General features: G+C 42.0%; 1 protein-coding gene across 1 annotated transcript in view; it reads left to right on the forward strand.

Moving 5' to 3' along the window:
* The first annotated feature begins 5,475 nt into the window (after positions 1-5,475).
* The window catches only part of LOC137914358 (tomoregulin-2-like), a 36,356-nt gene continuing 14,032 nt past the window's right edge, over positions 5,476-27,799 (forward strand). Inside the window, exons 1-2 of the mRNA XM_068757962.1 lie at positions 5,476-5,665; positions 14,663-14,772. Of these exons, the coding sequence (XP_068614063.1) occupies positions 5,476-5,665; positions 14,663-14,772 (300 nt within the window). The remainder of the gene's footprint in view (positions 5,666-14,662; positions 14,773-27,799) is intronic.

Here is a 27,799-nt window from a genome sequence, read left to right on the forward strand (position 1 = left end):
AATTGTGTGTGATACCTTGAAAATACAACTGGAAAAAGAATTAGTGTATCACTGCTTAAAGATATATCAGCGTCTTGCCAAAAAAGGATCAAGATGTCATTGTTGGCTTTCGATATAATGCTCTGAAAAAGTACTTTGTACACATTTGATACTTTAATACAAGTGGCATGTCTTGTATCTGTCTTCTAATAATGTAAAGCAGATAGCACTTAGAGTGCACCTCTGCCAAAAGCAGCTCAGTTGGCCCATTATGCCACAGCCACTAAAAGCAATAGTCTCATGATAGTGTGATCCTCATAATGTGATTTACTGACCAACAAAAATGTGTTCCAAGAATTTGGAATCACATTGGTGTTTTTATTGGTTTGATATTCATTAAGTATTTCACTGGCGTGGGTTTTCTTTTTTCTGGTCTGGAGCCCATCCCTGCTGCCTTTGGGCGAGAGGCAGGGTGCATAGCTGGTAATTGCCTAGTTCATCACAGGACCACCAGGCAGAAGAACAAACATTCTGGATTACAGGGAATGTAAGGGTTTAATATTCAATGAAACAGCTTCACTCTTTAACAAGAGAGGGTCACTTTTCACTCTTGGAGCACCCAGAATGTTCAAATCATAACAATGTGCTGTTATTGGAGGACAAATACCAAGATGAAATACCCCTCGCTCAAAAGACAACGTGTTTTGAGTCGCATCAAGAGGCATTTGTGCACGAATGAATGGACAATGACATATTTTGGCCAGGAGGAAAAATAAACCTGATTATTATGAAGAATCATGATACTTGATGATGATGATGGTGAAAAAATGGTGATGCCTGGAGCAGGAGGTTTTCACATGGAAATCAAATTTCCAAGAACTTGGACTTGGTGTTTTTTTCAAAGTGCATTTATGCAAGCAGACAAACTCAAGTTTGTCCTGAGCTTGGTTCTTCATCCACGAATAGTTACACACACAAAGGAACAACAGTACCTCGTGTCATGTCTTAATGCATTGTAACAGTCAATATAATACGCTGGCACACATAAACCATGTGATCACGTATACGTGCTCCGACCTTTTGACCTCTGCCACTGGTAACATACACCAGCAAATGTTTCCATGGCATCGTCAGTCCCCAGATTTGCAATAGAAATGGATGATTTATTAATACATTAGTGTAATTCCCAGTTGAAAATCAATCATCAGATATTTGATACCGGGTTGAGTGTTATTCCAGAATGCTCTCCGTGGAGATGGTGTGGATTTCAGCAAATCAGAAATGTAATTAGCCTTTGGCCTTGGGCTAGGTTTGAGTTTAGACTAAACCTCCTCCTTACAATGCATGTGTGTCATTGATACCAGGCCAGGTATTCAGTCAGGCTAATGCACATATAAATGAGTCACAGACTAGAGAGGGAATTACTGCCCAAGCTCAGTGCAAAGTGCGTTCTGTTGCAGAACTGGGTTGAAGTTTGAGCATTCTTTAGAATGAATCAGGAAACAGTTTAGAGCAGTTTATCCTTTACGCCTTATATGTGTTCCATTTTGGATGGTATAGCAAACTAACGACTGACGGATCCCGTCCACGAAGGCTCATCTCTGGGAATGCAGCGGCTTCAAAAGTAAACGAGCATCTGTGGAATGCATTAATTAAATGTGTTTAGTCAAGATAGCAGCACAACTCCTGAGCCGTTATGTTGAAATCTTGACAAGTGCAATGCGTGTCATAAAGGGAGCGAAGACGAGCAAAACAACCGGAATTCTAGTGACACATCTCGTCTGTTGAGAATCTCTGTTCCAAGAAGTGGCGAGACGGGAAGCACGGAATGTTCCGCTCTTGACAGGAATATAACGGCGTGATACCAGCGTGTTTTCCTTCTCAAGTATGTTTGTCCCAAGCTACCCCTCCTTAACTGCAATAGAATAAGGTAATAGAGCTACATCCCAGAAGAAGCTTGCATGCAAAAGAAAAAAAAAAAAAAGTTAGTCACCCAAGGAATAACTGTGCAGAGGTCGCTAAAGAAAGATGGATGATTTCCCTTCTCGTATGCGGGGAATCATTAACCTTGAACTAGAATGATACAGTGAGTTTGAGAAATCATTCTTCGGTCAACCATCAACTTGCCTAAAATGCTGACTCAGGACGCCTCCAGTCACGGCCCAACGCCATGCTGGGCGGTCACTGCTGCCACCGTGGCTGTTATTAATCCATGTATCATGGCGTCGGTTGGTGCATGTCTCCGAAATTAGCAATGTTGTTCAAGCAAAGTTGAATGCTTCGATGCTAAGTGAAGCTAACCCTAACCCACCATTATTTATACGCATTTAAATTTGAATTAAAGAAATTACAGCACAATATTCGACTTCTAGAATTTCATTCAGACTCTGCATCACCAGTGGCCGCTATTCTAAAACTCCATACTCTTTCTAGGGTCAACAATCAACCTGTAAATCAAGCTAAACTGTGTATGTGTGCTCCAAACAATATGACTGATTACATACTCGGTACACACCCAAACATTCATCATGCACTCTGTGTAACATGTAAACACAAGCCATAACGTAAGAGTCAACCTGTCCGGTTTGTTTGAAAGTCATTTTTTCCCCATCTGAAAACTAAAATAATTAGTCCAAATAAACGGGACCCAAAACTGTAAGGCTGCATGAATCACATTGTGGCTGTTGTTTGACAGAAATACTTCAATGTAGCTGTCGGATAGATCGGCAGCCATACGTGCATGATTACATTAACGCGTCTATCAATACACGTACCTGCAAAAACCGGTCTGCATGTGAAAGGTAATATTCACAGTGGCAGATTGTTCAGTTCCTCTCAGCTTAATTGGAACATTTGGACTTCCTTTCCTTTATATTCACATCAATTCCAGATGCAGCGAAAATCAAAAATCCCCAGAAACCAGCTGCAGACCTGCCAACCTTTTGAGTAGAACAGAAATGCGTCTGCAACGCTGAGCTTGAATGGTTTTACACCCACTCGCCACTTGAATCAAGATAGTCAACATATAATTAAGCGACAGGAAGACAATTTTATGATCACGCATTCTTCAGAAGAGCGCAATAAAAACCATTTGGGCAGTCTTTGTTGCTGTTGACTGCAAACATAATGGAAGATAATAAAATATAATGAGAATTTAATCACATTTAACCATGCATCCAGGACACAAAGCAAATATAAGTTGCATTAAATACATGGTGAACAGGCAAACCAGTGAATTCACCTTTGCAACAGAATAAAAAACAAACCAACTCTTGGAATCAGCCAAACAACGGAGAGCCAAGAAATGAGATGAAAGTGCATGAGTGTAGCTAATCTAAAACACATTGAAACAACTTATTTCACTCATTTGTCAGTGATTGCAGACAGATTGCACCGAGTTTGGTCCAGCTTTTCTTCTCCTTCTTCTTCTTTTTGATTTTTTGGCAGGGAGACGCCGCTGCCTCTGGTGTCATCACAAAAGATTCCAGCCTGCTGCAAAGCCAACAGCTGGAGAGCAGCCTGAGAAATGCTGCCTGCAGGAGCTGGTGGTGGATATACCTGCGGTCATCAGGTGACTTCAGAGAATGGCATGCTAAATGTTGCTTCATGACTGCTGGAAGCATGAATAATCCACAACATCCGGCCGCCAAATTAGCAGTCGATTACCCTTTTTGCCAAAAACCAACCTGGGTGTTTTAGTTTCCAACAACAGCTGAGAAAAATCTGTGTTCTTTTCCTCGGCCGCATATTTGTCTGACACTTTGTCTGGCTGCTGTTAGGTGGTGGGCAGTTAGCGTACAATAGGTTCATCAGAGTGTTCCTGCTGTCGGCGGCTGCCTGGCAGAGGCCTTCATTCATGCAGGAGGATGAGATAAATACAGGCTGTAAAACCAAAACAAAGACCCCAAAGGACGTTTAAAAGGAAAGCACGGGGGGTGCGTAACTGTATGTCCTGTCATTTAGTCAGATAATGTGTTGAATACATCTTGAATACATCAATACATTCATTATTTTAAAATCCATTTATATTCTAATGCAGGGTTTGTACTGCCATGCTGACGGTTGTGTGAAGGAAGAAATCTATTATTTATTTCTTCATTGTGATGACACAGAAGACCTTTTAAAGTGTGTAGGCGTGTGTGTGGGGGGGGGGGGGGGGGCTCTGAGCTGTATACGACAGCTCAGAGCAGATAAAGCCATGCATGTCATGAAGCTCATTATGTGAGAATAACGATGACTATTTTCATGTGATGATCATTAAGTGAGAGGCAACAAAGACACAATTTGTTTACAGGTGATAGCGGCTTTATTTCCTGAGTATCATGAGGTTAAGTGATCCTCCATGTCACAACATGGCTTCTAATTTCCTGTATCCAGTGAGATCGGGTGTTCTTGACCTCATTATGCTGCATTTCAGGACTTTCATGGCCAAGATTATCTCAATTATAGCTGCATCATGTCCCGCATGGCAGCATGTTATGGCCAAAACTTTATGAATAATATTGAGGTCTAAGGTGCCTGCAGGCAAAGTCGCGGGAATACAGTCAGTTTCCTTTTAAACCAGCGCAACTATCCCAGGCCGGCTGAACGAATCGATTCACGCTGGAAATGTTTAAATGATCTTGGCCAATTATAAAGGCCGCGCATCTCCTGCTAGCCCACAGGCAGCATGGTGGAGGAGCCCACCGCTGATGGGGCAAAGCCTGCGTCACTCTGTCCTTTGATCTATTTATCTTTTAAAACCTTCCCTCGTTCCGATCCTCCTTTCTTTGGGCCGTCAACACCAGTTAGATGTTCCTGGTATCCTCCTTCTCAAAAACATACTCCATGCGATCACCAGCTGCTGTGTGTGTGTGTGTGTGTGTGCGTGCGTGTGTGTGTGTTTCAGAGATAGAGAGAGAGAGAGAGAGGGAGAGCGCGAGCGCGTCACTCCCTCGCAGCGACTCTGAGCTCAGCGCACAACGCGCACATTCAAAGTGAACGGGAGGACCGCTGCGCTCCTGCTCGCTTCGCCCCGTGGATATTACGCAGCTGCCGTCGTCTCCACGCGCGACCCGTGGATATTCTAACCTGCAACTTCCCAGTTCGTTTGCGCCCCCCTTTTTTTTTTTTTTTAGACCACCCTCCTCTTTTCTTCACCATCTCCCCCCCCCCCCCCCCCCTCGTCTCATCCTTGAGCATCCCCTCTCGCAAGTCGTCTGGCTAACTTTTCCACCCGACTCCATCCCACACCTTCCATCGCTCACCAACCCTCGACCCCCCCCTTTCCTCCCCCCCACCGCACCGGTTCCATTGCAGCAGCCTCCCTTGGACCGGGCGGAACCCATTCCAGTCCTCACGGGGTTGCTCTTCTACATGGGGCGCACGGTCTCGCTCGGAAGATGGTGCGTCGTCGGTGTCTAGGCGCCCCGCTGAACCCGCCGGGATTGGAGTCGTCGTTGCGCGCCTGGCTCTCTCTCCCAGCTCGGCTGTCCTGTCGGGACCAGTGAGAGAGACATGGGTCTCTTTGTGGCGGCTCGGGCGCCGCTGGAGGAGCCCCGGCGGCCGCGCCGGTGGAGCGGGACGGCGGGAGGCTGGCTGAGGATCACCCTGGTTTCATTTCTCGCCACGTTACCTGTGGAGCAACTGCGCGCCTTCCCGTCCTCCCTCAGCGACTGCCAGACGCCGACCGGTTGGAACTGCTCCGGTGAGAGGAGTTTCGGTCTCGCTTCTCTTGTCTGTGTTTGACGTTCAACCGGATCAAAGTTTAGAGAGCTCCCACAGCAGATGCGTTAGTGAGTTATTTGGCGTGGCTGCGCGTGATCGTCCAGCGACTGCGCGCCTGTGGGTTCGGTGTGCCACCGCAAAGATGCAGAGTTTTGCGTTGCTCGACGTGCATTTGAGTTGCACTCGCAGGATGGCGAGCAGAGCCTGCCGGAATGATCACTCGGCAAGGCGAGAGATCGATGAAGTTCGATCCGAGACAAAGTGAAAGCGGCAGCAGTGAGCATCAGTTTCACGAGAGGCGCGCAACAAATCGTGTCACTGGAAAAAAAAAAAAAGAAACCGTATCGTGCGCCACGCCAGTGATTTCCAACCAGTTAATCAGAATGTTCCATCGCTGCGTAAATGAGAAGATTCTGACTCAGTTTTAGAAAGAGAATCCTCCAGATCTAACAAAAACAGCTCCACGTCTAAAATCAAGGCTGCACTTTATTTGACTGCTTACAGTCAATCTAATCAAGCGCCATATCAGATTTACATGGACTATGTATATGTATTTCTTTTTAGGCAACCGAACTGCAAATATACGCCATATAATTCTGAACCCTTAAAATAGACCCAGACCCGATCCCCGCATCACTCACAGACAGTATAGCAGTATTGGTATTATGGAGCATCACATCCTCACATCAATACGGAGTCATGACTGTTCGCAGCCTCAAACCGAGAGGACCAATAGATGAAGAAGAGAGATGGATTCGCTTTCATGACATTTTAAACAAGATCGCAGATTCAAAGATGTGTCCAAAATCTAATCTCCCACTGGAATTCAGACTTCATTTGGATAACAAAGGTTTTCTTCTTTTTTTTTTGGGGGGGGGGGGGGTATTTTGTTTGATGCATTTCATTAAGAAGCAGAAATAGTTTCCATCCACGTGGTTCGGGACATTTTTGAAGAGGGATGACATTCATTATTTTCAAATTCATCCAACTTTTACTTTTTTTTTTTTAAATACAAATTTAGGATTTAGGACCACCAGACGCTCCATCGTTCACCCTGGCATAAACATATCTGCGTATCCTGCGTGGATCGTGTTTGTGCTGCTGTTGGCGATGGCGATGATTTGCTCTTAATGACAGATAATGGGAACACATCCTGTCAAAGCACACACACACTTCCTCCCCACTTCCTGACACACACCGCCCATATGCCGTTTCAAAAAGGCTTTTATCCAACACTCCTTGAGGAGGCTTTAAGTGCATGTGCTTAAGTGTAACAACGCACACATGCATATCAATTCGAATTAGAGCAGAACAAGGGGGCACAGGAGCCGCAGCGCAAAAAAAAAAAAAAGATTATCCTTTCAATGATAACGATAAATCAGACGGTAATTGCTGCAGGTCCTTAATTATCCGCTCAACCATGCATACCATGCTCTTTAACAACAACACCAGGAACGGTTGTCAGTCCGGGGAGAACAAGGCTTGGCTTCAGAAAGCATTTTTAGTGATGAGTTCGGTGTTCCTTCGGTGACACAGATCACCGTGGCCGATAGTGGCGGGTAAATGGGGCAGCAGCTCCAGCGGTGCTGCCTTGGAACAAGCAACTGAATGAGATTCTGTTTCAACAGATAGATTAAGAAGGGAGCGAGAGGGAGGAAGAACCTCAGCGTGGCGAATAGTGTTCCGACCACGCTGTTGGCTTGGTGTCTACGGATGGAGCAGAAGATCCCAGAGTGATGATGTCACTGAGTGAAGCTTTTGTTCTGTAAGATATATGTGCGTGACGCTTTTGGTGAGCCCATGCACGGTAGAGTAAAAGTGTTGCGCAAAGCTACCCCAGGATTTGTGCAACACTTACTTACACAAGTCGCATGCCAGCGAAACTGGAACAGAAATGAGACTTTATTGATTGGCATGCTGTTTGTTTTTTGGAAATTACCCAAGTATTTCAATGAAATGTTTTGGATACCGGAAACCCCTGACTTGAGATGCCAAATTGAAACTTCACAAGAATTCCACATTAAAGGAGCGATATTTCAGAAAATGAGCTGCTATTCTTGGAAATTTCACACATCCGGGAAGGACTTCTCACATTTATTTTGTTTAAAAAAAAAAGTTATTTTGACAGATCAGGTGTAAATGCTAAAATTAACGATTCCATTTGCTTTATTCCGCACTCATGTCTCGCTGTCGCATCATGCAGAGATACAAATGGGCCTTCGGCTGTTAGATGCTCACGAGCTACTTGATGAATGTGTCGGTTCATCAGAGTAGAAAAGAGCTGCTTGCTGCTGCTGAGACGATGCTATCACAGCCAGAGCCGGAAAGCTGTAGGCTATGACGCCAAAACAATCCCCCCGAAGGACCCCTAAAACATTCCCTGCAGCAGAGGGAAACTTTAAATTAGGGTAATAATTCATCACAACCCAAACTTTCCCCCAAATAATTGTTTTTTGATCAACTTTTGTTTTGCACAAAACTGCCAAAATAGTAACCAATCAATGTGAATGAAGTCTGGTAATGAGAGTTTATCTCCATGAAACATGTGGCGAGGCATTAATTAAGTTTCTATACATGCAAATACATTTCTTTCTAAATAAATGGGACAGGTTTTTAATGTTCATCCAAGACAACTGACTTGTGCATTCAACACTGCGTGTAATTATCACAATCAAACCGCCGGTGGCGTTGTGCCTGTAAGTTCCGGCTTCATCGCCTTCGGGAACATGACAACGTGCGTGTTTATCTTTAATGAGCGCACGCGCAGAATTTTGGCCAGAAACCAACTCGTGTCTCTTTTCCATTTTATTCATCAGTATCACAAACGAGCAGAAGCCGATCATGTTCGTGTTACTCTTCGCCGAATGCCTTCCAAAGCAATTCAGTGAAATATTTTATCGCAATTTTCACACGTTTAAGTCTCATATTAAAATCTACTCTTATCTCCAATGCTTCTAAGATTTGTCTAGACAGAGGTTAAAAGTACATTCTGGATCACGCCTAAAATGAAAATTTAACGACTCACCTGTGGCAGGAAGGTCTAATAAAAGAAGATCAAAAGCCACAAAAATCCAAGTGGCTGCAATGAGGGGATGAAAGTTGTTGCACTGAAGACGGTTTATTTCTCCCTGAAGGAACGCACCTTTTAAAGGTTGTAATTAAAGCAGATGGTGGAGGCTTATTAGGACATTATTATTATGTGTGTGTGTTTTAGTGCTTGGATTTATGCAGCTTTTAATAAGCTACATAAATGGGGTCTGAACCATAAATCTCTCCACGACATACATCTGAAAACCTGTTGCAAAGATACTGAAACAAGAGTGGTCAAAAGAGGATGTGTCACCACTGTGGTTGTTCAACCTTCATTATTAATTTAGGTTGCTTAATTATTTATCAGAACAATGGTTAAAACGGGGAGGAAGGACTCCTCGTTCTTTTTTTGTGTGTCGTGAAATTCCAGGTAGGTCGGTGGGAGGAGATGCATTTGGCTGACAGGCTTTCTCTTTTAGACAAGAAAGTGCTTTGCTTGCCATTCTAATTGTCAGCATACAAACATTACCTTTTCAATATTTGATGTTTGCCAGCTTGTTTTCGTTAATTATTCAGCTCACTGTAATTTCCTCCTGGAACGGCAGGAGCAGGAAGTCTAAGTTTTCCAGGTCTCTGACACAGTGATACTCGGGCTGTTCACAGATCTGTATCACTCAGCATCCACTAACATGCGTAACACAACATGAAAGATGAGAGTTAATCCTAACTTGTTTGTGTGTAATTTAGAGAATTAACCCAAAAAATTTTTTAATCGTGCAGAATCTGTAAAATGAGAGAACATCTGCAAACAATTCCAGCAAAATCTGTGACTAACTTTTTGAATAATCATTCAGACAGCAAAACAAAGCAACAGATGGAGGTAATCATACCTCAGATTATTTTATTTTTTTGTCATCCTTTACTCTCAAAATATTATTCAGCATATTTCACCATCAAGTTCCTTACAGTTACCATCTGGAATGTTGATGATGGAGACACGTGCCCTTTATATTCCACAAATATTTAATTATTACGATAAAGAGATAGTGAAATAAATAGTTGAAGTGGAATTAGTTTTTTTCTAATGTATTTAATTTTTCCTTTGAGTCTTATTAGTTGACTTACAAAATATTTTCGTAACTATTCGTAACTGTGAAATATTGGTTCAGTATTTATTCTGGTGATTTTAGAGTAATAGAAATGGTCGTTCGTATTCACATCTTCACTGGAAGCCAACCTGACGCCAGTCACCAAAAAGGGGCGGGGCAGTAGGCAAACCCATGTGACAGTTACAGGAAGTTACCTGTAAGTGCATCGGTTTGTTGTGAACCATCTCTCACTGAGGTGCGACGCTCTTCCTGAAGTGGCATCAGCTGGTTTTATAAATATGTAGAAATTAAATTTTTTGCATCATAGTCACTCCAGTATATTATTAATTAACATTTGGAACTATAACCAGCAAATTGCTTTTGAATCCCTTGAATTAGATTGAATAGTATTTAACACCCATGGTTCTGCCACATTATTCCACATCAAATTAGATATTTTAAAAAAAAACATCCTTGACTTATTGACTAATAAAGAACTCAACTGTGATAATTGTCAGCTGTCTGTCACCTTTTAACATTTTAAAACCTAATTCTTTTCAATTAGTTGTTTCAGACATTTTTCCATTTACAAAACCCCAAGCCTACGTATCGGAATGAAGGATGAAAGTGTTGTTTGAGTGTTTGACCGTCAAATGTTTTTTTCTTTTTCTACAAGACATACCATTTTTCCTTTGTTTTGTTTTTTTCCAGACAGGCACTCTGATTTTCAGCTCGTAAATGGATCCAAGATGCCGGAGAACAATATCAGGAAATGTTTTAACGTTGTTAAATTCTGTGGAGGTGAATGTGACTCGCAGAAAACGGCACGACTGTGCAGAGCTGTCAGAGTTAATATCTTACTCGCTTCTACAAGGTCAACAATTGGGGTTTGAGTAAACCGAGAAGCTGAAGTGGAAAATGTGGCCATTGAACAAAAAAAAAATAATAATCCCCTTAAATATTCTATAATTCGACACTTTAAATGCTGAAACATTCCTGTTTCCACGTCGCTGAGAAATTTCTGCTTCACAACAAAAAATGTTAAGAGTGGTGGAGATATTTTTATCGAGGAATATTTATAGTAATGGCCAAATTTGTTTTATGGGTACAAGATAGACCTCTCATGGATAATGAAAACCCGCATCTCAGTGTGGTTGTGTCATTTATTACTCTTGGAGAAACATTTCAGCGAATATTCCCTTAACTCCCGGCTGACAAACATGAGGAATTGCCTCTGAGGTTGTACCAGTAATGTAAATCTATATTAGTACTCCCTTTAAGGCAATCATTGTCAGATAGCTAATTGAGATTTGTGATTTGAAGCCGAAACCCTGTTGGCCCTGAGGTGATCATCTGGGACATTTATTCAATTATGTTTTATGCTTGTTTCCATCAGATGCTTGACATCCACAATAAAAGCTGTTCTGCCGTTTGCTTTCATGTGAACAGTTGGTTGAAAGGACTTCTTATGCGCTTCTGGTGTGGACAAAATATATGTTCCTGTTTTATATATTAGTCTCAATAGCACTGGATAATTCATAATTATACGTATGCCCCATAAACTCTGCTGTTAGCGGATAGACGTTGAATGATAGTTTACCAGTCGTGAGCGTATCCCTCGTCCTTAATGGCTCTCGAAAAGATGTCCGAGCAGCACATCTGTTTCTCGGTAAAGAAGACATTTTAATGGCCTGAGGTGCCGCTGCGTTGTTTGTTTTATTCCTTTCTTTGTATGAGACATTTGCTTCCTTTTTGAGGTTTTCCATAGCAAGTTGCCCGAGAGGCTTTGAAAAATGTGCTCAAATATCAAATTTTAAATTAGCAGCTTGGAGTGATTACAAACAAAAATGCATCCCATCTTCCCTCGAGTCTCCCAGCTGGCATGATATTTTCCAGTTATTTGTATTCACCTTGCCAGTAGTAGGATTGTAATCATAACAATGCCTCTCTCTAGTGAGCATTTTTAATATGTCAGCATCCTGCATGGGTGCCAATTATTATTATTATTATTTTTATTTTTTTTGTGGCTTCTCCAGATTGCTTCGTATAACCCTCTCAGGGCTTGAGACTGTGTTTCATCCATGTGCTCCAAGTGTCAAGAACTCTCATGTCAGTGCTCTTGGCTCGATGATCGCATTTGCACAGAGAGCTTGCGTTTTATGGTTGTTCAGGACCTTGATTTGTTTTAGGACTGGGGTTCTCTTCCATGGGTTTTTATTACCTGCCAAGGGCTTTTTTTGAAGTGAAAGAGGGTATTGAATAATCCATTTAGGTTAGATCAGGTTGTGAAGTTGCCAAGTGTCCATCTGCGAATAGAAATTAGTGTTGTAAAATGTCTGACTTACAAAGGTGGATGTGCGTTTGAAAGCAGAGACACGATTTGCCTTTTAAAGTTTCCACCGTTTCAAAAGATCAATAGCAGCTGGACGGTTTCAAAGAGCTCTTTTTCTATACATCTGGAGTAATTATCTCTCATATAATAAAACTCGATATTTTGTATTTTTTTTTGGACTGCGTTGAATGGCTTTAAATTATTTGCAAACAATGACTGAAACATGCCGACTTGCTGCTGAAGTGCCCTTTGGCCTGGCAATGACATCTTACTTGCTCCCAGAAAGCTTTTTGTCTCTGCACACAAAAGTCTTATTCCGATGCTTACCCCAGCTGATTGAAAAGAGAGCGCGATGCGGAGGCGGAGATGTTCAACGTGAGGCATCGAGTGTGGTGTGTCGCACTCCAAAAGATAAATGCTTAACATACCACACACTGATTGGCCTTCAAAAAAATGCAGTATCTGTACCTGACCTAGACATAGAGATCAATAGTGCACCCAATAAATGTCTGTTTTCACACTGTACATTGTAGAGTGACCTTTTATTGAGCGGCAGTGGCTCAGTGGGTTGGGTCTTGGGTTGGGAACCAGCATCTCCTCTACTGGATGTAAATTCACAATGGTCCCATATTGGTGTGAAATACGACAATTGCCATATGTCCCCTAGATATTTCGTGTCCTCATGCCAAACGTACATAGTATTCCTTATAAATGTATTTTTTTATGGTACTTTTCCTCAACAGAAGAAGTAGTCGTCCTTGAGCCGAGCATGTTTCAGACTCGACCCGAGAAACAAGGTCATTTTGGGAGAAGCAGCACATTATCTTGCCCAATGCTACTAATGTCGCTCTGGAAATAGGTAATGTTTAACATGCAGACAATGCTCAATGCCTATTCAGGCACGTGCCAGGAATACTTTGCAAGCATATCTGGAGTTAAAACAATTTTTCAACCACAAACCGTTAACTGCGACCAATTAAGTATCAAATAAGTCTCTGCTCATCAGTGATCATCTCAGACGAGCATCTTCGATGTTCATCCTCAGCTCAAAGCTCCAGCTTCATTATGCCTTCTATTAGGCGCTCATTGAATTGAGCCATTTGTCTTCTTTAACGCGTCATTAAACATTTTATACATGCTTAAATCTTCCTAGTTGAAAAGCTGCCATGCGGACACAGCTGAAGGTCCTCTTTATGGTAGCTTTCATTTCATTATGCTGGCAAACAACTGTTTGTCAGACATCTACGTTCAGTCATTATGTCTGACACTATAAAGGTCCTGACGCAGGACCTTTATAGTGCTGTATTTATTACTACGATGGCTTTTTCAAATGCTTCAAAAAGCACTCAAAAGAAATATTTGCTTATATGTACTGAGATCTAATAACTCACAACCTTTGAAGAAACTGCATGTGCTGCCTTTGTGACTGTTTGTCAATTTGAGACAGTCGCGGTATCTGTCTGATTCTTTGAAGACCAAATCTTTACAGATAGACATTTAGGGACACCAGTATTCAATATTGTACAGACATTAGGCATGAGTCTTTAAAATGTGTGTATGGTCAATGTTTTGGAAATTTAACCCTGCAACACAAAACAGCTCGTCTTTCGATCTACATATGGACATTGATGAAATCAGCGGGACAAATAATCGTCATTTGGGACTGTACGACACCCCAGGGATCAGGCATAATCATATTCAGCCTTAAATATATTATTTTCTTATGCTGTGATTTTACATTACTTATATCTATGGCAAACGTTTGTGTCACAAAATTCTTTCTGACCTACTGTAGAGTAAATAGCCCTAATTCATAATGGTCTAATTCTAAAGGCGCTCTGCTGAAGCAATGCCATTTCCAGCTTCTTGGTGCTTCCTCATTATTTTTGAGATTCATTTGGAAAGCCTGCATGTAATTTTGTAAGTAATCAGTTCAGGTAGACTAATAGCCCCAAGGTCAGTCGTCAGTCCCATAGCCATGTGACTCCGTGATTTGATTCAGCATACTTTGTTGGAGTCATTTGAGATCTCTAACGGAGCCTGAATTGGATCACATCCCAGGTTTGCCTCTGCAGGACAACGGCCCGGGAATCTGGCTTGTTGTGCATGCAATACAGGAAAACATAGTGGCTACAATAATCACAGTGACTGCAGCTTTGAGGTCAACACGCAGTCAGACTTGCACACTGTTGCGTTTGTAGGCACCGGATGTCACCACTATTGAACGGCTGGTTTCTGACCAGCGCTTTCCACCACCTCATTTAACACCAAATGAAGAAGCCTTTTGTTCGTTTGTCCAGTGGAGTTCGGAGACCAGTGTTTTATAATTGTATCGTATCATCTTGACAGCTAGGGACATAAATGCGTACTATCATTTTCACTTTAAAGTGCACCGTATGTGTAACCGTGACTAATAGTAGAATCTCATTATGAACGACTCTAAATTGGACTCAGTTCAGACTCGCTTGAGGGATTAACGCAGAAACAACTTTGTCACTGATTTCTCTTGTTGGCTTTTGTCCTCCAGGTTTTGATGATCGGGACACAGACCTGTTCTTGTGCGACACCAACACATGCAAATTTGATGGAGAGTGTCTAAGAATTGGAAACATGGTGACTTGCATTTGTGACTTCAAGGTAAGACCAAAGATTTCCCTCTTCTGCTGATTGTTTGTCTTGTGTGTTTTGACCTGCAGTTCTTGTCTAAAACGGCCATTTTGCTTTACACCAGGCCTGTCAAGCCCTGTTCAGCTGTTTCCTAATTTGTTCTTGTTGCATTAAACAAGAACTGTTAAATATTGCACTGGAATCTCCTTACGCACAGCAACCATATTATGAACTCAAGAACTCATAAATAAAAACATTTAAGAATGTTTTTGGCAGCATAGGATCCCAAAACCATCAGACATATTGAAGAGGTCACTATAGCCAGCCGGCTTAGCCACAAGGCGAGCAGGTAGGTGTGGATAGAGCCCTAAACAGTCTGGTCTTTGAACAAGACTGGCTCTAAATACAAGTGGTGATATGTGGCAGACCCATCCGCAAGAAGCCAGTTCCTTCAGGGGTCAGGTTCAGCCAAACTCACATGGAAAATTGGTGAATCAGAACTGTCGGGGACTGTTAAATCATATTTCTGTTGGTTTTGAGCTCCCATGGTGCTCTGCCTATCAGTACTGGCATACTCTGAGCAGTTCTCACATGGACCTGCTCAGAGCTCACCAAACCACTGAGGCACAAAGCTATCTACACCAAGGAGAGGCAATAGGACCAATGAAGGGGTACTTTTGGTTGTCTCCCTGGACCACCTACAATGTGCTTTCAATCTCGCTTGGAACTCACAAATAAGCAAAGCAACAGGCGAAACGAGACGCCAGCGGTCCTAGATGCACATCAGTGGATATAAGACTGTGTTTTGATTAGATTGCTTATTATTATAGCTTTTGCTTTATCTCACTCTATCTCCGTCTCAATACCACGAGTGCTCAAGTCTAGCTCTGAAAGTCGGAGTGATGGCACACACCGGTGCCTTATATAGACTGTGTATGCCTGCCAGCACAGCCGGTGTGTCCTACAAAATTATCCTCATCATCTGTCAACTGGGAATGATTCTCCATACATATGGAATATGTAACTGGGTGGGGGAGATTGTCTCGCTATGATAGAGAACACCTAAATTACTTTTTTTCCAAATGGCCAAGGCACATGAGATCACAGCACATTTTGCTCCCCTCAGTCATTGTCAGTAAAGCGATAGAACTTTTTTTTGTGTTTTGTCATGGAAAAAGCAATCATGGCACGGCGATTGTCCTTTTAATGTGATGAGATTTGTGAACCTATAGCTACAGCTGTTCAAAGACAAACCCAGCTTTGGAGCAACTGTCTGGAATCTGCGACTGAGAGGTTCAAGTAGCGAATCTGTGAAATGCATGTTAGAGAGAGCAAACCCGAAACCACGACAGAGCAGTAACTGGCAATGATCATGCAGTAAAACATCTGTCAAAGGAAGGGCTGACAACTGTTGTGGTTTACTGGAATATTTACTTGGTACTTCAATGATCTTTTTTCATCAACATGATCTGGCACTTCACATGTTACTGGAAACATATGTTGAGCTGAAAGGTCATATTTTTCCAAAGTGAAACATAATAAAGAGCTATAATCAACTGGGTCGAAATCCATTGTCATAATTGCACAATATCATTAGCCCCAAGGGGAAGTGGTTGAATAGCATGAGCTGAGTTTATAACTCCCAATGAAATAATCATGTTACTATCCGATTCCACAGAAATCCCTCCACATCCATAAACAAGTTTGCCACGGATAAGACCAAAGACTGAAAGGTCCCCATTAATGGTCTTTATCCAGGGAAACTATGCTATTCTTGATAATGACCCATACTTAACTTTATGACCAGGGGGTATAATAAAATGGGAGCAAACCAGTCAGATGAGTATTGATTTTTGCATAATGCTAGCTCTGCCTACTAACATGCTATGCAGAGCCCGAGATAAGTGAAGCCACTAAGAGCTCAAGACGTAGCTTTTATCGGCGCGACATCAACGCAGCTGAGGCAGGTTCACTCTCATTTGGCCACCAGCTTTTATCTCAATTCGATTCCCCTCAGAGCAAACGCTAACACGAGTCTGTAGATAAATGACATTACGGCCCCATTCCTCTTCGGGAGATCTCGCACAGATAACCGGCATCGCCGTGCGACTCTGTCGACACGCTCAGAAAACAGCGGGTCCAATCACAATTTCTGGCGTAATACCTCGGGTCAACTCGGCTGTGCGTCTTCCATTCATGCGTGCTTGCGTCTTTTTCATCTGACAATGTAAATGTGACCTTCCTTGGCCAGAAATTGCCTCCTTGCCTTGAAGTAATGAGTCACTTCTAATCAGTGTCAAATAGTTTTTTCTCCGGTCGGCAGTTCTTTCAGAACTGTCAAGGAGTCGTGAAATTTGCACAAATCCTCATCTTGGAAGAATTTGCTTTATTCCAGAAATATTGATGAATTCTCTCTTTCTCTTTCTCTCTCTCTCTCTCTCTCTCTCTCTCTCTCTCTCTCTCACGCACATGCACATGCACACAAAGTCAAAGGAAGAGATTTGCAAGGAGCTCTGTGAAAAGGAAGTGATACGGTGTGGTGGAATCAATGGACACTATTCATTTGGTCCGCCTTACACTGACTCTTAAAAGAGCCGAGGCTTTCAGTCAAAGCAACTCACCTGATCATTTGTTGCTTTTTTATACCACGACCTTACAAATTCTATAGTATTTCTTTGGAATTCATCTTACAATTGCTGCCTGGTAAGGTTGTGTTATTGCTCATTTGATTTCACTAATATCTGATCATAGCGTCGATTCCCAAAAAAGGTTTTGTCGCACTCAAAAGCACTGTGACACACATTTGATTAAACTGTGCACCAAAAAGGTGAACCTATTCTTGGAGTTTAAGAGGATTTTCTCCAAAATATCTGAGCAAGTCCTGCTCTGATCTAAAGCAAAGAAACACAAAATACAAATGTAAACACACTCTGAATGCAGAAGATCCAGATTATCCATTCTGTAAAATCCGGTTCTGGTCAATACATCATAAACTCCCAAATTCTAGAATTAGCTTTACAGGGTCAAATGAATTAAAGGGTATTATTTACTCTGGCATGAAGTAGATCAGCTTAAAATAACATCAGCAATCAGGATTTAGTGTTCACCAAACCGCCTTTATTTATGCATATGTCTGTATGAACTCACGCAACAGCTTTTCAGCAGTGAGTGTTAATATCAAACAGTTTTGGTCGAGGCGCATCTTTTGAGGGAAGAGAGTGGGACAATTCAGTGTATTTTTTAATATTGATGCTCTGGGTTTGTTTACAAGCTCAGATTGTCTCAGTGTCTCAGCTTTTTCAAAGACTCCCGCGGAAGACCCGTGGTTTCAAATAAATCGAAGGCGTTGACACAGCAGATGTGAGTAATATAATGGGCCATTTATGTCAGTATTGCTCACACCTCAATGCTGCTGACCGCAGACTCGGGTCAAAAAGTACATTCCATTTTGCAGAGTGGATGATTTAAAACATGCGTATTTACGTTTGATGTACAAAAAGCCCAGTACAAGAAAGTTCAGTGGTTGATCATTCTTTTTCAGCGGTCGACATCATCTGCGTGTGGATCAGTCGGGACATGAAACATGTGTTCCCAGAGATGCAGCTTGTAGTCAGCTGGGATATCCTCAGGCTTTGCTTGTAATCTACTTGCAGGATAATCAAGACCAATACACATAATTGCGTGTACTGATTATGCTCCTGACGTTTCATGGCTTTTCTTTTTCTGCCGGTGCTTCTTGATTATCCAGCCGCTTCTGGCCGCGGGCCTTCCTTGCTGTGAAGTGGTTAGAGGACATCCAGCTTGTTAAGGATGTTCCACCACAATAAATGATGATGATGATAATTACCATTGGGGCCGAATGCTGGGGAAGTGTTTGTTTTAATGTAAGAACGGCTGAAGGCACAGTCGTCTCTGTGGCTGTTGTTGACGTGGTTGTGATATGGAGTCAGCCACATTTAATCCGCGTGCGAATGAAGGGTTGCCTTATGTTTTGCAACCCCCAACCGCATTCTGTGCAGAATTATATTTTAGTAGTCCTTGGATTGACAATTAAAAACACATTTGAGAGTTGCTACAGGAAGGAATCCTTCTACCCATCTATACATATGCATAAAATAAATGTATTTTATGCACTATAAAACAAAACTATTTGTTCTGACAGGAGCTTCCAGGGTGAGGTTTTACCCACATTCCAGATGCATTAAACGGCATGTCTACTACAAGTTAAGAGTGCAAGAATGTGTTTAAATATCACTTAAATAAATCAACACGATTTTATGTCTCTTCCCTTTGGCTATTTTGGAAGCGCAACTCCTCCAAAGATTTCTATGTTACGCTTCAAGTACTGTGTTGAAACATCACAGTAATACCGGTTTCTATAAATCAATGCATATCGCAGCCATGATTCCAAGTTTGATCCACCATTAAAGTAAAGATCCAACGCTAATGGAAAAACAGGAGAATGATGTTTTTGTGCTGTTTATTCCAAAAGAAAAAACATGCTGACTCTGTTAGTACCCAAATTTCCACCTCTCACCATCAGGCCTTTGGTTATTTACGCCATTGTGAAACATGTTCAGATTAAAGCCACAATGTTGCAGCGGTTACATCTGCGTGGCTGCATGACTGTTAATAATTATGTGTGTCAGAGGGTTCATTATCAAATTACATTGCATTGAGTTTGCCTCATCCTTAACACATTTGAATGGAAAGTAAAAGCTGTGGCCAAACGTGTGTGTGTGTGTGTGTGTGTGTACGTGTATGATTCCAGCCTCGTGATGGATTTGAAAAAGGCCAAGACTCAGACCAAAGACTAATATTCTTTAGCGTCAAGAAACCAAACAAATCAATACAATAATCACTTTACAATACTTTTCTTTGTCTTGAAAAGCCAAATGACAATGATGAAAGAAAAAAGTTATGTATGCATGTATATGAATATTGCCTTTTGCCACATAAGATGGAATTGATTGACTTGTACTTTGCATATTTGGTTATATAATATCAATACATGCTCAGTTTGTACACAACTGCTGCACTCAGTCCAAGTTTAAATCACATAGATACTACCTGCAGAAGTGTCTTAGAGCATCCCAACACATATAACCAATGCAGTGCAGCATATTTATGTTAAAGAACATGATGCATGATGCTGGCTGCTCATTCGGTCCGCAGAATGCTCCCTGCTGGTCGTTTGATGCGGCTCCTATTCGTCATAACGCCTGACCTCAAATTACTCTCCAGCTTTTCGCTGCCGGAAGCCGTGTAATGTTTGGGTTGTGATTGTCAAATTGGCGAAGCTTCACAGGAAGGTTGAGCTAATCTAGGTTCTGATAATGATGATGGGAGGTTGTGGAAGGGCAGTGTGTCCTTCACATAGTGCCAAACAAGAACCTGTGAAAAAAAAACAACACGCAAACACAGGCCCGTTTCCCTTCACCTCTGTTTTATAACACAAATGTCTTTGCATCCTGTACAAATAGTCCTCGATGATAGAATGTAGAATTATGAAACACCTACATTTACCCAGGTGGTACTGACGCCAGCTTCTGAAGCAGACCCCATTCCATATATTTGCATTCATTTATCATCCTTTTATCCAGGCCCATGTTAATGAACTGAGCTGAGTTTCTTGGTGGTGCTGGGAAGGTGTACAGAATAGCATTATGAATCATATTTAATGATAGCGACAAGATGACAGGCTAACAATGAGAGTGAGAGTGTTCAATATAGTAGTCGTAACCATATCTCAATTGACCGACATTTACAGTTGGCAATTCACACTGAACGTGCATTAGGGACGGTGGTTGATCTGCCCGATAAACTGTTGGTATAAATGTTCTATAAAAATACGCACAAAAACAAACGTTTGTTGTGGTTTAACAATCCTTTGTTGTTAAAACGCACCAAATGAATAAATTCCACACTGCCTGCCTTTTCTTCCAGTGTCGCCCCAGACTCTTTTTTTTTTGCCTCTTCTTTTTTCTCGTCGTCCTCTCGCTAATGACGCAATGCTTTTTTTGTGAGAGCCACGAGTCCCTTCAGGTCTTCAGGATTTCAAAAGTGTATTTTTAATATTCACCTCTCGTGCTATCCGTGAAGATGTAATAGCTTGTTATAAACTGATTTGGATTTGAGATATGGCTATTATTACCCAGTCAAAAAGGTACATTCGGGCTCTTGAGCATTTTTCAAGTGCTTTGCTACACTGTGTGCTTTTGCTTCCTGTAACTTTGGTCAAGCAATTGCTCAGGTTAATTTCTCCTGTCTCTATCGTGGTTAGAGGTCTCCAAGGTGGGGCACAACCAGCTCTTGTCTCTGCATGATAAATATACCAATTAAAATCAGCAGGTACAAGTCCGTACAGGAAGCAAGTGTCTGAATCACATATACAAAATGTGAGCGCATACTGTGAAGACAAAGCAGGTACTGATGAAACGACAGTTTGACACCTGCAAGTCCTGATTGAGCTAATTAGATGATTATGTGTAATGTGTAATATTATGCATCTTTCACCGTAATGTTAATTATATTTCTGATTATTATTATTATTTTTTTTTACAATGTATTCTGAGCTATATGAAAATTAACAAAGCATTTGTGCTGCATATTAAAAGAAAGCATTTAACGGAAAGTCTCCAGTTTTTCTGCAGCTGCTCCAGTGTTAGAAGATGTTTTCTTTGTTTTTGCTCAGTTTGACTTTTGCCCAGTCGAGCATTATATTTTCTATGTCCTAGTATAACGTATCCTGTTACTCACAGATCTATCTTCACCTGGGTCATCAGTTCATTCCCATCACCTGTGCCGCCGTGATCACCTGCCTTCCATCTCCTAATTACATCCCTTCTTAAACCCTCCTCCTCCAGATTTTTGAGTCCTACTTTCCAGCGTTCCAGAATGACATCCTATGTTCTGACCCGACCTGATTCTTGGATTCTGTTTGCTTACATCTTTGGATCTGTCTGCCAGTTTGCTCTGACTACCTGGTTTGTGACCTCTGCCTGCTTTTTGGAACCGTCTCATTGCTTGCCCCTATCCTGATTTGTCTGCTGGTTTGGACTGAATGCCTGGTTTTGGATGATAAAGAGATCTTGTTCTCTTAAATGAAACGGACGCACCAAAATATGGTCACTGGTGTTTAAGGAATGCTTCCAGTCAGTTGATTTTCAAATGTATTGCTGGCAGTTCAATTTATGATTTTAAGACGTTAACTGGAAAATTAGTAGAAAATAAATGGAAGCCTAATAAATATGTGTGCATGAGGAGGGTGGAGGGTTCAGTGATCCTGAGGGCAGGAGCTGGTTGTGCATGCCTGAGGTATCCGGCACCTTCTTCCTGACTGCAGCGGGGAATGAGGGGCCGTTATCCCTGTGGTTGGTATCATTAATGATTCTCCTCACCTTGCAAAGGCATGGAAAGGGGGACACAGAGGGGGGGGGGGTTGTGCTGGCTATTTCTACTAAAAAATGGAGCATCTGTGTCAGCTGTACTGTGGCTCTGGCTGGCCTGTCAGACACTATTACAGAGGAGCCTGTCTCCTGTGACTCGGCTGGGAAGACTCCGCCGGGACTGGAGAGCTAGGACCTAATCAAGAGGAGACTGCCAAGCAGTTAAAGAGCAGAAGCGCAAGCCAGCCACCTCCTGGTCTAGTTCTATCTCTCTGCATCTTCCCTTTGTCACAGAAACTCCTGTCGCTCTCTCTCTCTCTTTCTTTCCCTCATTTGTCTGAGTAGCTCATCCTCACTTGTTTCCGGCTTCACCTCTGCTACTTTCTCGTTGGCTTTCCTTCCAGTTGTGAGGACTTGACCAAGTGTCAGTAAACTGAAGCGAGGCATCATGGGAGATGAACTGGTCATGTGCACAGCCAATTTCTGACACCCTTCACCCTTTTAAATGATTTGGTAATACCTTTAGTGTAGTTTGATATAGTTGATCAATACGATTGATTGATATTGATTACCTCTCAGTGACAGTTACATCAGGGACACCACTCATACATGGGCTTTGTTTGTCCAAGTTTCCAGCATTAAATGTGATCCATCCCTCGGCATGAAGATAAAGATCTGACAGGCTGCTTCGGTATAATTGCATAATTACGTTATGTAATCGCCGGCGTTTGTCTATTAGCAAAGATAACTCAAAAGGCTCTGGATGGATCCTGATGAAATTTTCAAGAAATGTTTGGAATGTTACCAGGAACAGATGATTTCATTTTGGTGATGATCCAGAAGAGATCCTGGATTATGGATCAGTTTGAAATGTTTGGTAACATTACAGTAAATGGAGCTTCAAAATTGGTTCCTCTATCCTGGTTGATTATTGACCGATGTTTCTGAAATTGGACGCTTCCAAGACGTGGAGGAATCCTGGAAGGGAATGTCTTCCTCTTGTCATGAGCCACAGGTGCTCTCCGCCTCCACTATGAGCACTGAGGGCTCTCTGTCAGAGCTCGTAAAGATTGCATAAGTAAAGATTGTGCTTGGGTGGAGGGAGGGGCACAGCAAATTGAAGACCAAGTCTTGTGGAAAACGAAATGTGGTGTGCAGAACAGGCCCAGCAGACAGAGGGATTCACAAGAAGTAGGGCGTGCTGGGCGGTGCTGTCGCTGTCCCCTGAGGCTAGCCCTAGTTCTGCGTAGATGTTTATTATTGATAGAGGTGGATGATAGCCTTGGGATGAATTGCATAATCTAGAGCCGCCTCTAATGGATGCAGGAAATGGATCAGGCTATCAGTCAGGTCTCTTCGGATGAAGGATGTGTCTGTATTTTTTATTTTTTTATGCGTCTCTCCTTCTTTGTATGCGTTTGCGCGAAGGTTGGATGATCACCATCGACACACAGCTAAAAGCCTAACATGTTAATTCGATTGCCTGGACTGAATTAGCCATTTAAAGGTAGCCTTTTTTTTGCGTTTAAAGGTGTTAAGTCACCACCGTCTGTAAACACACAGATGATGATGGTGTCAATAGCACACATTCTGGACATGCAGTTGGAACGGGTTTCAATGGATTGCTTGGCCAGTGACTTTGCTGTGTTGTTCATGCAGAGATTCTTACTCGCACCATTTCTTTTATACTCCTGTTTTTCTTTTCTTTTTATTGCTCTGACACCGTTTCATTTTTTCCTCCTCTCTGAATCACTCAAACTGATGAGGCCTTTGCTGACAGTTGTACGCCACGTTCTCGTCCTCTCCTCTTTACAAGTGGATCCGAGAGGAAAACAAGTCACACAGTTGCAATCTCCAAATACACAAATCTTGGTCACGCTGTCTCAGCGACGCTTTGAGACACATTCAATTATAGTTTTCCTGCTGCAAACTTTCTTACTACATGTGTATCCTTGAAAATCCAGACTGTCTCACAGCTATCATCCATACAAGATATATCCCCTCTTTCCTTATTTTCAAGCAACTTTTTCCTTTTATCTACAACTCCTCACTTATTCGCATTTCCAATTCCATCTTCCTCCCTGATCCCCGCTACAGCACATTTTCCGCCGTCATCTTTCTTCCCTTGATGGTCCTTTTATGAGGACAGGATCGGTCATATCCTTCTGAGGCTGACCGTGGGCTCACTGTGTGGCGGTTATCCGAACATGTATTTGCAGGTTTGAGATTCTTGGTTGTCGTTGACAATGCAATGAAAAAGGGCTTTATGATTATATTCCAAGTATCTGACTTATTACAAAACCAATGTGATTCAGAAAACTGTGATTACTTCCTTTGAAAGATGGAAGCCTTAAAGCCCCGGTACTGAAATAAGAGAACAGTTATGAATTTGCAACTATAAACAGATTCTTAATCTTTATTTATTGTTATTGTTATTATTAGTATCATCATTATTACGCATGCTCTGCAGAAACTGGCATAAACCGATATGAGTGTTGTTGGGACACTTAAAAGCTCTCTCTCTCTCTCCTCGTTCTCCTGGCACTGTAATCGGTCAAGATATCTATTTTGCCTTTTGAGACGATGGAACAAATGGAACGGGTTTGAGCTGTAATGTTGCATATTGTGCACGACTCATCTGCGTCATCCACACCAGTGCACGGCTGTTGTGGGTGACGAGGCTGCAGTTGACGCTTTCTATGACAGATCCTTTCTTGTGTGCTCCTGAAGTCCATGCATATTTTTGTTTTATCTTCTTAACCTTTTGTTGAAACTTATCAAGCTCCAGCCCAGCTCATCTTAAGGAATCGTTGAGCCACTAGATATTATGCTGTTCTAAAAAATAAACCTAAATATTGGTTTGTTGTTCGGATTGTAACAGGTGGAATAGGATAACTCCGGTTTATCCTCTGCTTCTTTAGGTGTAGCTTCATTGATGTCAGATTTTGCTCTCGAACCCGTATGATGCTGTGTCTCCTCTCAGTCTGGATTCTTGATGCACTCAACTATTTCAAAGGACAGATTTGAAGACCATGGAATAATTTCCGTCTTGCACATCCCAGGTGGGATCAGTGGATTTCTTACTCTTGAAACATTTTTTTTTTGTGCCTCCATAAAATGTCAAAGTTGTCATTGAAATTCATTCTCCACGGCGCGCGTGCCGATGAAGGGATCTGCGGTGTGGCAGAGCATTTCACGCCCCTGTTTTATGTTGGAGTGGAGTCTTAGATGCTCGCACAGAAAGATTTCTACGAGTGTCCTTAAGCTGAATGAAATCCCTTTTCAGCGGCTCTGAGTCACCGACTCTGTATATAGAAGCCTCGTGAGCAGACCCATTATTCATTATTGTTCTCTTGAGATGTGCTTTGCAGTTAAAGGCGTTCAGTTCAGTTTATTTCTAATACGCTATTGTTGTGTCATATGTCAGTCCTTTGCATTATCTTTAAACGTATATTTCAGTTCATGCAAATTGTCATCTATTTCTGTTATTGCATTCTGGGGGCTTCTGTTTAGGGTTCGGGCTCTCGCTCTATTTATGCATGTGTTTGCATGTTTGAGTGTAGCTTGTGTAATATTAGGCATTAACTCAAACCAGTGTGGCTGATGGGGGGGGGGGGGGGGTGGGCTTGAAATATTTAAAACTAGAGTTTAAACACAATGAAATGTCGTATTTTATTTAGCTGGCCGAGACAGGCTTTAGCTATTATTTATCATCAGCGATGCAACCTTCTCCAGTGGACATGCAAACACATGCATGAATGCAATACACAATGTAAAGATAGATTAACTCATTGACCTTTATCCAAGTTGACGTGTAGTTCCCGATTATGTTGAAGGTTCATAAGCATGCTGTGTCATTTACGTGTTTAATTGTACCCGTCCTGTTAATTTGGACTGCCCACGACCCGCAAAGCTGACCTGCTATGAACCTGTAATGAAGCGATAACAGTGGGGAAATGTATTTTTAGCTGTAGCATTAGCATTAGGCTAGTTTACAAATGACACTATGAGGCACCAGCTGTGGTGCTTTTGTTAGTCGTTGTCATATTATATAGTGTTAATATATAGGCAGCTGAGAATCAATGATGTAACCCCAGTAAATGATGTTCTGACAGGGACAGCTTGTTGTTGGTAGCTTGTTATAGACATGCTGAAAGCTGCAGTGCAATCTGGGAGATGTTGCTGCGTCATAAATCTTGCATTGGCATTGTTTACAGATGTATGTAATGTGAAAATAAATGAAAACAGAATTGGCCTATCAGCACATTTTGAGAGAGAGAGATGATTTCATTGTTTGTTTGTTTTTATTATATTGTGCATGCCTGTAAGGAAAATGGACACAGCAATAGTCGGGCCAACATTCTGCTAATGTGTCTCTTAATAATGGAAGTACGAACAAAAATGACATTTCAAAATTGCCACATCACACTTGATATCAGGAGCAAGACTGTGGTCAGGGAATGTGAGAGTCAGATTGTCCTGAATCTGGATGGACTGCTGTGTCCACAATCTTTCATAGGGACGCAGGCATCAGTTGGCGGTGTCCATCCATTGTTGCTGTGAGTTTGTGCCGTACTTCTTTTCCTATTGAACAATCGATATCTGTATTGTACCTGTTAAGTAATCTCATAAAAGCAAGCACATCTAATTATTGAGATTCTTCTCTACATGTAGACGAAGGCAGACAAGAAAATATTGTTGTCACAGCAAAGCTGCACACCAGAGGCATACGATGCAGAACCATCACGCCGATGCAGAAATATCGATTCCTGCCTGTATTGCTGAGGTCAAGAATATTGAGGCTGTGTTCACAAGTGAGGGCAAAATGGGTCGTTTTCTTAATTGACAGATCCGATGATTGCGATGCAGTCGCATAAAGAGCTCGGCGATATTTAAGAGATGCTGGAATTTACACCTCGTCGTTGGTTCAGGGATGTTTTTAAAATGTGTCCCACTGGCGCCTCCTTTTAAAGCACTGTAATCTTATGAAAACGTAATGCCAAGACGTAGGTAGCCTCTCCTGCTCGTGTTACTCCTTGACCAAACCAATGTTTGGTTTGCGAAACATTCAAAAGCACGACGATGACTGGAAGAGGACACGAGTCCATAAATATATATATATATTGTATATAGTGCAGTATATTTAGTCCTGAATTATGAATGCAATAAATTTAGGATTCCACAGCAGACTTTTAAAATCAAGCCGTCAAACAATCAACATGACTCCTACGAAGCTCCACAGGGTGGACCGGGGGGTGCCAAATTTAAGACCTGCAAACATTTTCCCATATGTAAGTGGCCGTGTGCAATCGATTCTGGCTTTTGCTCATTCTTGTTTTAGACTATTTAAAAGTGTCTACATGCATTCACTCATTAGTACAGCAAATGTATAGAGCAAATTTGGGTTTTTGATGAACCCAATTCAAGCTCAGATAAAATGAAAGGAGAGCTCTCCTGTCCTAAAAGTCCAGCGCGTCTGAATCATGCACGTCTACCCGGGGCAGGAGCTTGCGCCGTTCTCCTGCTGGTTTAATGCACCGCAGTGACACCGTGACGCTGACATTATGCTCGCTCCATTTCAGATCAATGTGTTTTAGCAAAACCTCCAGAGAGAGGACTGTAACTCTATGAACTTTAATGTAATGGCTCCAGGCATGGCAGCTTTACTG

Source organism: Brachionichthys hirsutus, unplaced genomic scaffold, assembly GCF_040956055.1.
Source record: "Brachionichthys hirsutus isolate HB-005 unplaced genomic scaffold, CSIRO-AGI_Bhir_v1 contig_913, whole genome shotgun sequence".
In the NCBI taxonomy this organism is placed as follows: Eukaryota; Metazoa; Chordata; class Actinopteri; order Lophiiformes; family Brachionichthyidae; genus Brachionichthys; species Brachionichthys hirsutus.